A 16,178-nucleotide genomic window follows, 5' to 3' on the forward strand; every position below is an offset into this window, starting at 1 on the left:
TCAGCTGGGAGATGGGCCTCTGGATGTGCCTGTGGGTTATCTTGATTAGGTTAACTGAGGTGGGAAGACCCACCCATCATGGCGCCATTCCCTGAGCTGGCATTTTGAACTGACAAGAGGGAAAAGTGAGATGAGCACAGCATTCAACACTAGTTGCTTCATGTGTAGTGGGTAGCCGGTACAGCTTTGACCTGGAAGTGCCACCCCCATTAAGGCTTCAGTAACTGTCATGCCTACAAGGCGGAGCCGAGAGAGGACCCCTGAAGACCTGAGATCCGGATGGGCCAGCTCTCTTGGTTCCTGGATCCTGGACGCTGGAGGCAGACCAAGCTGAGTTCTCCAGGAAACACCGGTGGACTGCACCACACCTTTCTCAGACCCTGTTACCTATCCCTTCACTTGTAAGTTACCCCACAAAATAACCTCCCTTTTAACTATGTGGAGTGGCCTTAATATTTAAACCAATATCCATGACTGAGAGCAATGAGAGCAGCCAATTCAACCTCTTGCTGCTGTAACTTCCCTTCAACTGTGAGCCAGAATAAAACCCTTTTCCTTTAGGTTGTTCTCGGGATAGTCTACAAAGAACAGTAAGAAACTAAGACAGTGGACACTGTCACTGTCACCCCTGTCAAGATGAGATACAAAAAGAAAGGAATTCACTTTTCAAGGTTTTCTTAGAAAGAAAGTTATGATGATAACACCAGATCATGAGATGAATGCAGTGATCTACAGTGCTTCTTTGTTTTGAGTGGGGCCCTTTAGGCCATTTTAGGTGCCAGTGACCCTGGTTCCCACTGCAGAATATATTATTTGCATCTTCATTTTGGCTGCTTATGGAACAGAACACCATCACAGTCTGAGAGGGTATGTCCCCTCACAGCTAAGGATTCACACCACAACAGTGGCATATACTCACTTCATGCCACATAAATTTCCCATGGCCCAATAGGCTACTCAACAAAAACCATGATCACACAGACATAACTGTGCGAACTGAAAGCCTCATACACTAATCCCCAGGACCACATAACCAGGAATGGTGAAACACACCTATCTATATCTCCGCATTTGGGAAAGTGAAGACAAGGTGAAAGTCCACGGCCATACTTAGCTACACGGTTACAAGCCACCCTGTTAAAATAAAATACATCGGGACAATCCCTCTAGTCAGAAAGGCCTTTGAGGCATGGGGACTAAACTATCCCAACAGGCTGATTGCCAACACCACTTGGGCCAAATCTCCAAGAAGTATCCTAGATTCAGTCTAAACGAAAGTATTTGCATTGATGGAATCTATTCATAAAACTGGTGTCTTGGTCCTCTTAGTAAAGCTGCCAATTTTGAACAGGGCTGTTCAAAGCACTGAACAAGTTAGGGTATGGACACTGCTTTTAAAACCTTGTGAGTCTGATAAGCCCAATGAAATTAGATGTTTCTTCAACCTCTATGCATGCTGACTAGAGCCTGTGCAAACCGTGGGATGGCCTACGTCATGCTTGGAGAGCTGGTAAACAATGGAATCCTGTAAAATGGGTATGCTAGAGGTATCTCAAGGTCTGACCCCTATGAGTGTGATGCACCACTAGGTTAGGAGCCTATAGCTGTATGCTAGGTATACTGGGGACCTACCTAGAGGTATAAATCAGTTTGCTATACAAAGAAGTCAGTGTTCTTAAAAGAATGGTAAAATACTTGTGGCAGATCATAGCAGCTGATTTTTCACCACTCTCAGTCTTGGTAGCCCATTACAATCTTTCAATTTCCTCAAAACCTACATTTACAAGAACAGCGCTCCTGTAAACTTCCTGCTAGCCCAACTGAAAGGAGTGATGTGTGACTGGAAATCCCTGAAAAGAAGCTGTGTCTGGCTGTGAACAAACCCCCCTGGAAAGAGTCTGAGTTTGCAGAGACTAATGGATTGAATGGAATTTCAGTACAGAGGAGAGATTAGAATTTGGTAGGTTCAGAGACCGATTGCTTTATCTTGGGCTAGTTTTAGCCTCTGGAACAGCCACGCCTTGCCCCACTCTATCTGAACTAACACCTCTGAGAATAATTAAAAACCTCTTAGAAGCTATTAATGTAGCAGAAACGAGATTCTGCCAATCCAAGAGCTAAGTGTCTTCGGATAGCATCCTAAACAGCTCCCCAATCTCATTATACCTGCCTCCCTAGTGTACCCCCCAATGTATTTTAAACTTGTCTTGATTTATGAATTTTTTGTTCTGTAAAACTATAAAAACCCCATGAAACTGCTTCCATGTTGGAACTGGGGTAACCTATATCTGTGTTCCTAGGCCATGGTCACTTAAAATACCTCCAGAATAAATTCTTTTGTATTCCCTTTAAAAATGAGAGCTGTGGCAGGTGTGGCGGCACTTGGGAGGTTGAGAAAGGTGGATCCCTGAGTTGGAGGTCAGTCTGTTATAATGAGCCAGTTCTAGGACAACCAGGGCTACACAGAAGGAACCCCACCTACTCACCATCCACCCACCCAAAGAAATGATGAGAGCTATAGTTTTTAAATCAACGACTACCAGCACCTCTAGCTTTGAAGCCAGCCCTCCAACTTGCTTTCTGATCTCTTCTGTAACAGTACTTGAACTACCAGCATCTGGGCCACGTCATTGCTCCAGGCAGGCAGGATGGTTTCTATCTTGCACATGGCAGTGTTTCTCCTGGGTCTCTTTACCTGTGTTCTGGCTGAGGCTCAACAAAGTTGCACTGTGTATCTAGCAAAGTGTTACACCTAACGAGACAAACCTCTTCCTCCAGACTTCCAGCTGGCCTTAGGCAAAGGAAATGTACTAGCTTTGCTAAGGGGATTTATCTAGGAATCAGGAGAACACAGAACAGCTTTCTAGCCTGCCCTGAACTAACTGAAATTTCCTCTTCTGGCTTATGGACCCAGTGGATGGCTGTAGAATTTGCTGGTAATGTAACATCCTGACTTATGAAGGGACTGGTATTCCAGTCCTCCTCCAGCCACTGGCCATCCTCAATCTAGTGTAGCACCTCAAAAAAATCTTGGGACATAAAACCCAGGGCAGGCGGCTTTCTGAGGTCCAGTGACTATGGTGCAGAAGGGAGTCTACCTCCCCTGGGGAAATTTGTCTGAGCTTGAGGAATCAGCTCCCAAATTCTAGACTGTTGCTGACCTTCTTTAACTAAAGTCATAACCCTGAGCCAGCTTCATAATTATCTTGTGTCTGTGTACTTTGTCTTAATAGACTTTTCAAACAAGCTGATAACCAGACAACCAGTACACAGTCAAACTGTTTCACAGAGTTCATGGAAGGAGTCAAGTTGGGCTTGGATTTGAAAGCGTGAAATTTCTGACTATATTTAAAGCTATAGGAATAAAATTCTCCTAAGAAGCGAGTGTAAACAGAAGATGTCTATGCACTAGCCTGGGGCACGCTAACATTTACAGATCAAAAATAAAGGATACAGAAAAGGAGACAAAAAAATGTAACAATCAGTAACTCTTGTGTTGAAGATAAAGAACCATGCCAAAATAAGGGGAAAATGAGCTAAGAACAAAGCAGAGGACCACACATTTAAGCCTTAATAAACCTGATTTAAAAAAAAAAAAATGAATTGAACTCAAAAATGGATTTCTGCATTTGGGTACCACAAACATAACTGTTATAACACACTAACCCTGCTTTGATATTTTACTTAAAAAAATTATTATTGCTTGTATATATAGATTATATATAACAGTATCTGAGATAATTTTGTTTTCATACTTTAAAGCAGTGATGTCTACTTTTAGTCACCTAGTGCTCTATCACACACATCCCCTATTGAGACCAGATACTCGACTTCTTGTTACATGGATGATCTATTCTTTACCAGCCCTTGCAAAGCCCGCCTCCTCTAACTTTACACTCAAATACAAATTTGTATCTCAGCCTCCTGAACGCTGGGATTAGAAGTCTGAGCTACTACAACCAACCACTGGGATTTTACCACCAGTGTACATTTTATTAATTATTTTGTATATTTTATTAATTGTTCCAAGTCAAGTCAAGCCCCTCTTCTAAATTCTCCTATATTACCAGTTAGTACCTCCATTCTTTTCTTTTCAAAGGAAATGTATCTTAAGAATAATTTTTATTCACTGGGCATGATGCATCACATCTCAGTAATCACTAGGCTAATATAGTAGAATCACAACAGATTAGAGATCAGTCTTCAGTACAAAGGGAATTTCAGAATAGCCTGGAGTACAAAGTGAGAGCCTTTAAAAACAAATAAAATGAATAAGGAAGGAGATGGAGGTTACAAGGAATGCAGCTCAGCTGGTAGAGTTCTGCCTTAGCATGGAATGAGGCCCACACACTCGCCATGAAAGTGTACTCCTGTAATCCTATGATTTGGGAGGTACAGTTAGGAGACCAGAAGTTTAAGATCCTTTGAGTAGTCTGTGCAGGAAGTTAAGACCTTGCCTCAAAAAAGAGGAAAAGAAATCATTTAGTCTCACTCACGTAGTTTTCTGCTGTCAATGTATACCATGTGACCACACTATAATTAGGATCTCACTTGGCCTTCAGGACATTTACTGGCACACTTCCCTTACACCTATTTTTTTCTCACTTTATTTGTTCATTTGTTTTTATTACATCAGTTATCACTGTACAACAAGCTTTATATTTTACTTACCATTTCCCCAACTGGATCCAAAAGGGAGAGATTTTTTTCTTTCTTTTTAAATCACTTTTCCCCACTTTTGTATTCCTGACTCAAACAACTATACTTACCTGGTAGCAGACACTAAATATGAACAGAATAGACTGTTAATATTCTGACCCGCCCCTTGGGGCCGCCCTGTGTCCTGACGTAAAGGAAAAAAAATACCTCCCCTTCCTCTTCCCACCCCCTCCACTCCCATGAAGTGTACACCCCTGGACACCCCCTCCCCTTTCCTAACTTCTTTTCATCTCTCTATTATAATAAACCACTTCTGTGTGGATGCAGTGTCTGGGTTGTGAATGTCCATCCGCTGCCCTGCCACCATGTCCACATGGTGTAGATCACCCACCAGCCTGCCACTGCATCTGCCCAGCATGCCAGCATGTTTCCCTGCACAGCAGAATACCCTCGGGTCCCCTGTGCATAATTCATAACATAGACAAATGAGCATTACTGTAAATAAGTTCTATTTGCTTACCTCAACCATGTTTTTTTCTAGCTCTTTACGTTTGGTTTCTTCACTGGCCAAGTTTTTCTTCTTGAGGTCAAATGCACTTTGAGACTTAGTATTAACTCGCTGAGCCTCTGCAAAAGCATCCTCCAAAGATCGGAGTATGCCGCCAGTTTCCTACAATCAAATATACACAATTCACATCACTTACTGTGCTAATGTTACAATTTTCTCCTGTGATTTCTATGATATACTAGCCTTTTACAAGCTATATCACTGTTTTCAGATTAACAAACCAACGTGGAAAACATTGCCCAGTGAATCCTAGTTACGCTATAGTTTTTCGAGAGTGTTTATCTAATTTGTTTGTTCTGACCTTATCTTTTCTTTTCTCCAACTCTTCTATCTCACAACTGAGAGCCTTTATTTTTTTTTCATTCTCTAATAGTACTTCTTGAAGCTTTAATATTTTATTCTGCATTTCCTTTAGTTCCTCAGCTGAGCGCTCCTTGGTATCTTCAGCCAGCAAAAACTGGTAAGCAATATATAAACGACTCAGGTGCTCTATTTCTCGCATGACTTTTTGGTACTCCAAGTATGAAGATCTTTCCTGAAAGAAAAATTATAGTAAATAATAATTCAAATTTCATACTCTTAAAACAAATTTAGGGAGAACCTCACTTTAGCAAACTTGGATCAAATTTTTCTTTATATGATCTCACAGTTTTTTGTCTTTAATGACATCACTTTAAATTTTTAGAGACTTTAACCTCAGAACTTTGGCTTTTAAGACAGCATTATCCCATCTCTAAAGAATCCTATATGGCCATTTTTATTTTTATTTTTTAATTACGATTGAGCAGTTGAGATTAACAAGGACCTCACTATAGCAAACTTGGATCAAATTTTTCTTTATATGATCTCACAGTTTTTTGTCTTTAATGACATCACTTTAAATTTTTAGAGACTTTAACCTCAGAACTTTGGCTTTTAAGACAGCATTATCCCATCTCTAAAGAATTCTATATGGCCATTTTTATTTTTAAATTACGATCAAGCAGTTGAGATTAACAAGGAAAAGTGTCTCCAAGGTTTATAAACTGGTGGTATGAGTCTATAAAGTACATATACCCACTGGGACACACTGTTAAATGTATTTGGCGACAGTGTCACTATGATTCCTACAGAACTTTCAAGTACCACAACAACTTGCTTGCATATTAGTGACACAGCTGATTCACATGTGGACCCACTGAAGCAACATAGCAACTAAACTCCAGAAGCTGCAGATAAAGAAAAATTCACAGTACTTCACTGCCTCTCCCAGCTACCAGATTTAGAAAGACTGTGTCAAATAGGGGTCCAAAGGCTAGGTTTATATTTCTTTTTTTTTTTTTGGTTTTTCGAGACAGGGTTTCTCTGTGTAGCTTTGCGCCTGTCCTGGAACTCACTTGGTAGCCCAGGCTGGCCTCGAACTCACAGAGATCCGCCTGGCTCTGCCTCCCGAGTGCTGGGATTAAAGGCGTGCGCCACCACCGCCCGGCTAGGTTTATATTTCTAATCTATTGTTTGCCACTAATGAAAAGGGGGGTGCCTTCAGACCACAATTTTTCAGCTTTTCCAAATTATCTACACTATCAAGAGTTAAGCCAGGGTTAGGGATTTAGCTTAGTGGTAGAGTGCTTGCCTAGCAAGCACAAGGCCCTGGGTTCTGTCCTCAGCTCCGGAAAATCAGTTTTCCTCAGGCAGTGACCACCAGGCTTTCTTTGCCGGGTGGTGGTGGTGCACGCCTTTAGTCCCAGCACTCGGGAGGCAGAGCCAGGAGGATTTCTCTGAGTTCGAGGCCAGCCTGGGCTACCAAGTGAGTTTCAGGAAAAAGCACAAAGCTACACAGAGAAACCCTGTCTCGAAAAACCAAAAACAAAACAAAACCAAAAAAAAAAAAAAGAGTTGAGCAACACCAATACCAAATTTCAATGAGTACTTAGTAAGTCTTAAGTAGGCACATCTTCAAAAACAATGTGCTTTACAAACACTTTTTTTTCCCTACTTAAACATCACAAGTTTTATGCCTGGGGCTGCAAATATTATATCCAAGATTATGAAGATTATTCTCTAATATCATTTTGATTTAGATAGGAAATGCATATCTACAGAAAGTAGAAGGCTGAATTACAGAATACTAATTTGAATGTATTTCATCCCATAGAAAAATTCCCAAGAAATGGTAGACACTTCTGCAGTATTTATGTAACTTAGGATCTGTCAGCAATATTGAGAACCATCCTAACTATATATCAAACATATAACATATACCTCTTTTAATTTTTGGATAGTTGGAGTAATCTCTTCTTCCAATATCTGGAAAACAAAAGGCAAGCAATATTTTCAGTAGGTCAAGTACCAATAGAAAATACATCTAAGCATTCTGGTTTTAAGACATGGTACATGAAAGACTATGGAGAACAGAACTAAGAAGAGCAACGTTTACTCGCTTTACAGCATAAACTCCAAATGCAAGATTCTTCTCCAAAACTGCTTCATGTCTATTTAATTACCGTTTTTATTTCTTTCAGCTTAGCCTCCTTTTTTTCTATAGTTTTCTGGGCAGCTATTTTTTTGTACTCATACATCCTGGTTCCAGCAGCTTCTTCAATCATGGATAATATCTGGAATGACAATTGTATTAAGAATTCAAAGCAATGTGTCTCACTAGAATTTAACATTAATTATACCACTACATTGACCTCAACAGAATTTTACTAAGTAATATATACCCCCCTATAAAAGTTAATCAAATTAAAACATATATATGACCATGACACTTAATTGAAGAAATATTTATGGCTTCACTCTTATTTCTGAATCAAGCCTTCTGCTACATTAATTTCCCAATGTTTATCTCTTCTGAAATTGAAGCTACTGATTCTTCCTGATACAAGTCTAAAAATGGCAATTTTAAAAAAAGTTTTTTTTTTAATGTTTTAAGTTGGACTTCAACAATTTTATTCCGAGGCTGAAGCATGGCATATATGCTTAATGACTATGGCACATGCATTAGTGACAAGTTGTGACAAGTAACTTTATGCTTCCGTTTCTCTATTCAGAGCGAGGGCAGTGTCTTGTGCCACCACTAGTAACTAAACAAAGCAATGCAAATGCATGACAGCACCTTTTACAAAGTTCCTAACCATCTTCACTCCCCACCTGCAGAGGATCATTTCTTTCCTGGAATTCACTATGATTTGTACACGTTCACCAGGCTTTAAATTAGTAACTCTCACTAAGACATCACCTTAGTGAGAGTACACTTGACCTTACTTAAATAGGGTAGTGATGTCGGTTACAGACTCTTAAGGAGTAAAAAGTTCATCTCATCGCACCAACTACTTTCAAGGCAGTTGGTTACAAGTCCCTTGCCCCACCTCATGTTTTCTAGAAAAGAAGCTAATTTCATATACTTTTTTTCCCATCAGATTTTTCCTTGGTAATTCATCCCAACATAGTTAGCTACACTGTGTTATACAGTCAAGATCTTTTAACTATGGACACAGTGCTAAATATTAAGCTATTTTTCTAATAAGAAACTACTTTTAAAATCAGATTGCCTGGAATAAACAGATTGCTGTTTATAAATAATACTCTTACCTCTGGTGGTTTCATATTTAATACTTTTGTAATTCTGCCCTGAAAAGAAAGCAACAAATTTAGTTTAACTACAATGAGCTATAAAAAAATGTCAACTAAGTAGGCCATTCAATGGAAGCTGCTGGAACTCACTCATCAGAGTGACACAAATTAAGTTACTAAGTGATACAAATTACACAAGGTTAATTCAGGACATTTACTTCTGAAAGGATCAGTAATAAAAATGTATAAGTAGAGATTCTAAACTAGATGTGGGCTTATTAAGCATTTCTTGATTATTTTTTAAACCCTGCAATCTATCTTCTGAAAGCAGATCATCTGACTCCAGGCCTAAAGTGGAACTGTATTTTTCCCAGTGGCAGGAAATCATCAACTATATTCACTTCCCAAACCAAAACCTATTTATCCAGGCCTCAGATTACAAGTCATAATTTAGAGTTGGTTGAAAGTAAACTGTCAGCTTTGAAGCCAGATTGTAGTGAATACATTTTTATTTTAGTTAGTTTGGATATATTCCTCATAATTCATGCATTATGGACTTAATCACCAATGCGATGATGTTGGGAGGTGGGATGTAGTAATAGGTGGCTAGTGAAGAGATAAATGATATTTAGACTGGGCTGCTATTAACTATAACTAAGCACATAATAAAAAGTGAGTTCGGCCATGCTTGCTCCCCCATTCTCTTGCCCTTGTATACCTGTGCCATGTTCATTGTCCTGCAATAACCATGAACCAATTAAAAAAAAAAATTCTATTGTTTAGAAATCACCCAGTCTGTGCTATTCCTTTATAGCAACATAAAATGGACAACCCCATGGTCCCATCAGGATCCTGACTTTGGCACTTGCTTTGACTCTCTTTTTTTTTTTAAAGATTCATTTATTATGTATACAGCATGTGTGACTGCAGGACAGAAGAGGGCACCAGATTTCATTACAGATGGTTGTGAGCCACCATGTGGTTGCTGGGAATTGAACTCAGGACCTCTTGAAGAGCAGCCAGTGCTCTCAACCTCTGAGCCATCTCTCCAGCCCTGCTTTGACTCTCTTAATGGACGGTTAGATGAACCAAATAAAATAATGCTAGCATGGAACTTTACTTTTCATTTGCTTAAGTCTTTGAAGGACATTATTCAGTTTATCCTTGAAGTATTAAAATGCTTTAAAACTAATAATTTATAAGATAACGATTCTATGGTGTTGATATCAAGTATTCCCCCACAGGGTTCAAGAGCTGAAGGTGTCATCCTCAATGAAACATTCAGAGGTGGGGCTTTAGGGACAAGATTCAATCATGAAAACACTGACCTAATCAATGGTCAATCAATAATCCATTGATGTAGCTATCACTAGACTGTGAGGTTAGAAACTATGGAAGTGGAGGTCTCGAGAAACTGGGTTTCTCTCTCTTTCTTTTTAAGATTTATTTATTTATTATGTATACAGTGTTTTGCCTACATGCCAAAAAAGACCACCAGATCGAATTATAGATGGTTTTGAGGCACCACGTGGTTGCTGAGAATTGAACTCAGGACCTGTGGAAGAGAAGCCAGCTCTTAACTTCTGAGCTATCTCTCGAGCCCCAAGAAACTGGGTTTCTAAGGCACATCTCTCTTTGCTTCTTGAACCCATGAGGTAACCAACTTGACTCTGCCATGGGGTTCCACTTGTAACACTTCAGCCTCACCTTAGGCAAACAGCAATGGAGCTGGTCAACAATGGGCAAGAAACCCTGGAAACCTCAATGAAAAAAATCTTTCTTCCTCTGACTTTTTTTTGTGGGGAGGGGTGCTCCATTCAGTCAGCTATAAAATCCTGACACACTTTTTTTTAAACTTATCTGATATTGGCTTCACTTACAAAATTAACTGCAAAAAAGCATCACATAACAGAAAATGCAAATAAAGACACAGAAAACAGATATAAAAAAATCCCACAATTCTCTTATGAAACAAATGAAAAACAAAAGTAAAACCATTATGAAAGAACGAAATGATCCCAACAAGATACCTGCATGATGAGGAAGTGAGGGTTGTTAACATTCAGGCCCACAGAACAAAAGAGATCCTGGACTCTGGTGTTATTGGCATTCACTCCATTGATTAGATATTTATTTCTGCCACCAATAACCACCTAAAAAGGAAGTATTTAGCAACCTTTAAGATAAAGGAACATTTTTGTACCAAAATAATAAATGACAATATCTATTACTTTGTACTATTCTGCATGTAATGGCACACCCAATCCTGAGTAAATAGTGGAAGATGTGTGTCACAGTCAAAAGGAACACTAATTCAGGTTAGGACAACTGAGGTACTTTGACTAACTACTAGTTCATGTAACTGCACAAGCCTATTAACCTGCACTGAACTAAGTATCTCATCTAGGTCACATCTAACTTGATTTTTCCAGTACGTATAAAATGTATTTTTCTTTCCTGATCATGTTCTGAAATTGACTACACTTGGAGGTTATTATCTGTCTTTCACTTTTTAACGGGAACAGAAGATACTAAAAGCTAAACACATGGATTTTGGTATGAATTCTTGACAAAACTCTAAAAGGAGTTCATTAAAATGGCATCTGACAACTTCAAAGAAAGAGAGTAATGGCACTTCAGCTTGGGCTCATCACAACATTCTAGATCCTGTCTTCTTCACATTTTACTATAATTCCAAAATTTCCATTTAGGGTATGACTGTCACAGTTACCAAAGTTGGAGAGACTTGCTTCTCAAAATATACACCGAACTGTATTCAAGAATCTCCAATACACACCAGTAATTAATAAATACTGAATAAAGTTAGTTTACTTTTTTTACAGGATTACTAGGTTGAGAGGTATGTCCATAAATAAAACAAAAATTTTATACAAAAAAAAAAAATTGGTAAGAATAGTCTCATGACCCAAATAAAGATAGAAAAAAATTATGTAGATTAAATAGGTATGTAGAAACAATTCCCAAAAAGTAGCTGTTTATGGCTACTAAAAACCTAACAAAGAGCTGAATTCTATCCTGCCCTAGCCAAATAAATAAATAAATAAACAAATAAATAAATCAAAAGCTTGATAAAAATAAAGAAAACCTGTATTAACAAAAGTTAAAACAGAAAGTGAGAACTAATAGAATTTTTAAAAACTAAGAAGCTGAAAGCACTGACTATAAGAAAAAAAATTAAGGACTAATGACAGGCCTGTAATGATTTTAAAAGAAATGGCAGTAACGAAGCTAAGTAATAACATACATAACATCAGAGCAGCTTCAAGTCATGTTGTGGATATTGAAATGAAAACCTAAGAAAACCAGTGGAGTATCTAAAATGAAGAAATGCTAATTCTGTTCATATCTGTTTTTATTAGCCTTCTTTGTCTCACTGTATCTGAGGCCACATAGGTTAAAAAATGTATATGGCAGGGGTTGGGGGGTAATTAGGCTAATGAAGGACCTGGAAAGAGGTTTAAGTGACAGCTCTGGTAAGGTTCCACTTAGAAAATATTTAGACCTGTAGACAATCAAAATAGTGAAATATACAAAAAAGTCCAATTTCATCTTCAAACTCTCAAGAGAACCAAGATTAATACATGAAACTAAGTTAGCAGACGTCTGCTGAACTTAAGATTAGTTTTTAATAATTTCTTTACAAAACTAGAATAGAAAGCAAGATCTGAAGTAACTGAAGGTGCTCACAGGGAAGAAAGACTCAAACCTGGCAAAGCTTAAGTTCTCATCATAACTGAGTGCTTACATGAGATGAAGACTCTCAACATGTCTTTCCATTCTCTTATGGATGATACATTTACATCTTACAGGGGCACTATCAAATATACAGTTCATTATTGACAGAAGCACCATTCTGCAGTTCAAGACTCTCTAAGAAAGATATATTCTAGGGTTCTAGTCAGTATTCCTAAGATTTGCTCATCAACACAGTCCCAGGCAGCTTTTACTGAACCGTACTGCCAAGAAACACATTAGATTTGAAACGTTTAGGTGTTATGTTGCAATTTCCTCCAAGAAAGAACATTCTATCTTAGTGAGACACTCCTTGAGACACAGGCTGTTCTTTCTAACCAGAGATGAAAACATTCCATCCTGCAGGAAAGCTCCTTAAAACTGAGGACGTAAACAACTTAAAACCGTCAGGAAATCCCTGGAACTGAGCAGACTCATGGCCCACCTCTATACCCCATTAATCTTACATAAGAAGCACTGTTAAGAGACACTCTTGCCTAAGACCAGAAACTGTCTGAAAGATGCTCAGATCAGCTGAGCTGCCTGGAAGAGAAACTCTCTAATGCAGTGGTTCTCAACCTTCTTAGTGCTGTGTCCATTTAATATAGTTTCTCATGCTGTGGTGACCCCAACCATGAAATTACTTCATTGCTATTTCATAACTGTAATTTTGCTACTGTTATGAATTGTAACATAAATATCTGTGTTTTCCAATGTTTTTAGGCAACCCCTGTGAAAGGGTCATCCGACCTCCAGGTTGAGAACCCCGGCTCTAATATATCATGGTGCAGTGTTGTATAAGTTTCCTCCAAGGCTGAATGCAATGTCCCACCCTACAGGGAAGCTCTTTAAACAGGGACATAAACAACTCATGATAGCTTCGGGAACTCCTTGAAATTGACCAGACTCACTAAGCCCCTCCCTGTGAGAGTAAGCGATAGAAGCTGAGTGCCCTCAGAAGGAAGGATGCTGAGCTGCAAAGAAGACTCTGAGAGGAGAAAAGTTGCAAAGGCGACTGAGACCAGACCAGCTGCCTGGAAGAGGTTTAGATCAAATGAGATACCTGGAAAAGATACTCTCCAATCTGTTGAGCTGCCTACAAGCTAGGAAGTATGCTTCAGGTTCCTAGCTTTGTGAGCTGCCACCATGTTGGATGATACAGCTGTCTCTGAGTCATTTCCAACCCTCTAAGTAGTAATCCCTTACCCCAAATCCTGTGAGTATCCCTAGTACAATTCACTGTCCATCCTGTTGGAATCTGGTGGTACGCACACTTTGGTCTGTTGTTGGTTCCCTATCTGGGATGTGTAAACCCCCCAGAAATAGTGTCACACAATATAAGGTATCCAAATATTTGGCATCTACTTACCTGTCTTGTTACTGTGATTTCATCATGAGCTTCGAATCCTAAAGGGCTTTGCTTTTTGTCAGAATTATCAAAAGTGATTGAAACAGAGGCTTTGGTAATTCCTGCCTGCCCATTTTTATAAACTAGATCTTGTAAATTAGAAGCCCGCACCTATAATTAAAGAAGAAAAGTTCATTGACAAAACTTCATATTGTACAAAAGCAGCATTAAAAATACATGTTTTTCTTTGGAAAACCCACCTATGTAGTATTAAGTAAAACACAGGCAGTCACATCCATCAGCAAGAAAAACAAGGACTGAGGACTATAAATAACCTATAATAGGTACCTTTTTCAATAAAACTTTGATTATATTTTGAACTGATTTTTATTAATGTAGTAAAAGTTAATTTGCAAAACTCAAGTAAGTAGTGTCTATGAACTTTACTAGCTACCCTATCCATTAGTACAGCCTAAAAGGGCACTGTAAGGCAGAAGAGCAGGTACACAACTCTAAGCTGAGACTACACTGAATGGTGTGGGCATTACTACAACAGTTTAAGAGGGGGAAACTGAGGCAAGGCCTCAAAGTTTCTATCTTTTCATCTAAAGGATGGAATAATAATAGTATTTGCTTAAATTGCTGCACTGCGATATACCATAATCCACATGAAGTACAAACATGGGAATGAAAAAAATTCAATAGTCTCCAAAGATTAACAAAGATGCCCTAGGCAAACTTTACATAAATCATAAAGTATACACTTTACCTGAGACAGGTTGGAGATGCCTAGGAGAAAGCAGATGGAGTCCAATATATTGGATTTTCCACTACCATTTAAACCAGTGATAGCATTGAAGAGGGGGTCAAAACCATTGACTTCAGTCCTTTGTGCATAGGACTTGAATCCTTCGAGAATGATTGACTTAACATACATTTTCTATACTGTCTTGGGCCAGTAAGCCTCTGTTGGGCAACAAGCTACAAGCCAGGTCTGTATAAAACAGAAATAGCATCCCATAAGTAGATTAAAAAAAAAAAAAGCCCAAATCACAGTAAATATGACAATACATAAGAATATGGAGCACTGGAAAAATACACTTGCCAAACTACCTTTATTTCTAAAAATGGCTTCCTCGGATTTAAAAATAACCAGCAGTTAGCCACTGTCTGGAAGTCACCATCTTTATCACTACTGTTCACTTTCCTAGGCTTGTGCTGCAGTCTAATAACAGTGTAGTTGATAAAGACTATTGGTAATTTCACATTTCATTCTCCTCTCCACAAATGTGCTTTCCTGGTACTGGAAGCGATACCCCCTTTACTGCAGACGTCTTCGCATAAATGTCACCTTAGGTAAATATTTCTGGCTCTCCCTAAGTAAAAGCACACGCACTCCCTCATTCCTTTTTCCTCCATGGCAGTAAAAGATGACACTAAGCAGCATTTATCTGTCTATCCAACTCGTCCTAAGTTCCGCTATGCCCTTGGCCTACATACATCCATGAACCTCCGAACGCAAGACACTCAGGACCCGGGTAGTTAGCGGACCTTAAGGACGAGGTGAATCCATTCTACAGCCTCTTTTTTAAAATTCAGTGTTTACTCGCTTCCCCCAAGTATTTCCTGATCCACTTTAAGGATAAACAACCGTCAAGATCTCTAATTATCGCTTGAAGTCCCTCCTTGAGCCTTCCCCCGCCCCCGGACCCCATCTCCCGCCTAGACACCAGGCCGAGCCAAAGGCCGCACAACGCACCGGCTACAAAGCCGCCCCGGCCGAGGAAAGCAGCAAAGTTCCTACACAACGCGAAAGCGGAGAGCGAGGCCACCCGACCTGTACTGGGGTGCTATCGGGCGAACGCCACCATCCCGGGGACAGCATCCGCCGCAGCCCAACAACCGTGCCGGAACTGCTCCTTTGAATTTCGGCGCGAGCAAAGGACCCCGCCTCCGAAGCGTCCGTCCTCTGTTGGTGCCTAGCATATGCCTGACTTAAGTGCTTCATCTTTTGACCCCAGCAAAAATACGGAAACAACATGGCGATAGTAAATAATGTTTTCGACAGTGGATGGTAGGGGCTACAATGTTGTGGGCATGGAAAGTGCAAATGAAGATGGGTCGCGCTGACATTCGTGTCAGGCATGCTCGGGCAGCACGTCTTCCTGGTCCGGGCCTCGCGCGTCCCCGGCCCCGCCCACTTTCTTGCCCTTTCCGGCCGCCGGCTTCTGTCCTCAGGCTCCGCCTCCGCCAGGTCGATTTTCTAGGAGGAGGTTATACTGTAGAAAACACGGG

General features: G+C 39.7%; 1 protein-coding gene across 2 annotated transcripts in view; it reads right to left on the reverse strand.

The window, feature by feature from the left end:
- The window catches only part of Smc2 (structural maintenance of chromosomes 2), a 52,621-nt gene extending 36,788 nt beyond the window's left edge, over positions 1-15,833 (reverse strand). Inside the window, exons 1-9 of one of the 2 annotated variants that reach the window (XM_052716928.1) lie at positions 15,721-15,833; positions 14,653-14,877; positions 13,905-14,054; positions 10,813-10,935; positions 8,801-8,839; positions 7,711-7,821; positions 7,469-7,513; positions 5,529-5,762; positions 5,180-5,329 (exon numbers count right to left, since the gene is read on the reverse strand). In XM_052716928.1, coding sequence (XP_052572888.1) covers positions 5,180-5,329; positions 5,529-5,762; positions 7,469-7,513; positions 7,711-7,821; positions 8,801-8,839; positions 10,813-10,935; positions 13,905-14,054; positions 14,653-14,820 — 1,020 coding nt within the window. In that variant the 5' untranslated portion in view covers positions 14,821-14,877; positions 15,721-15,833. Of the gene's footprint in view, positions 1-5,179; positions 5,330-5,528; positions 5,763-7,468; positions 7,514-7,710; positions 7,822-8,800; positions 8,840-10,812; positions 10,936-13,904; positions 14,055-14,652; positions 14,878-15,642 lie in introns of both variants that reach the window. The other variant, XM_052716927.1, reaches the window with a different exon arrangement.
- Positions 15,834-16,178: the final 345 nt, after the last annotated feature.

Source organism: Peromyscus californicus, unplaced genomic scaffold, assembly GCF_007827085.1.
Source record: "Peromyscus californicus insignis strain IS unplaced genomic scaffold, ASM782708v3 Scaffold_5__1_contigs__length_169319896, whole genome shotgun sequence".
NCBI classification, from domain to species: domain Eukaryota; kingdom Metazoa; phylum Chordata; class Mammalia; order Rodentia; family Cricetidae; genus Peromyscus; species Peromyscus californicus.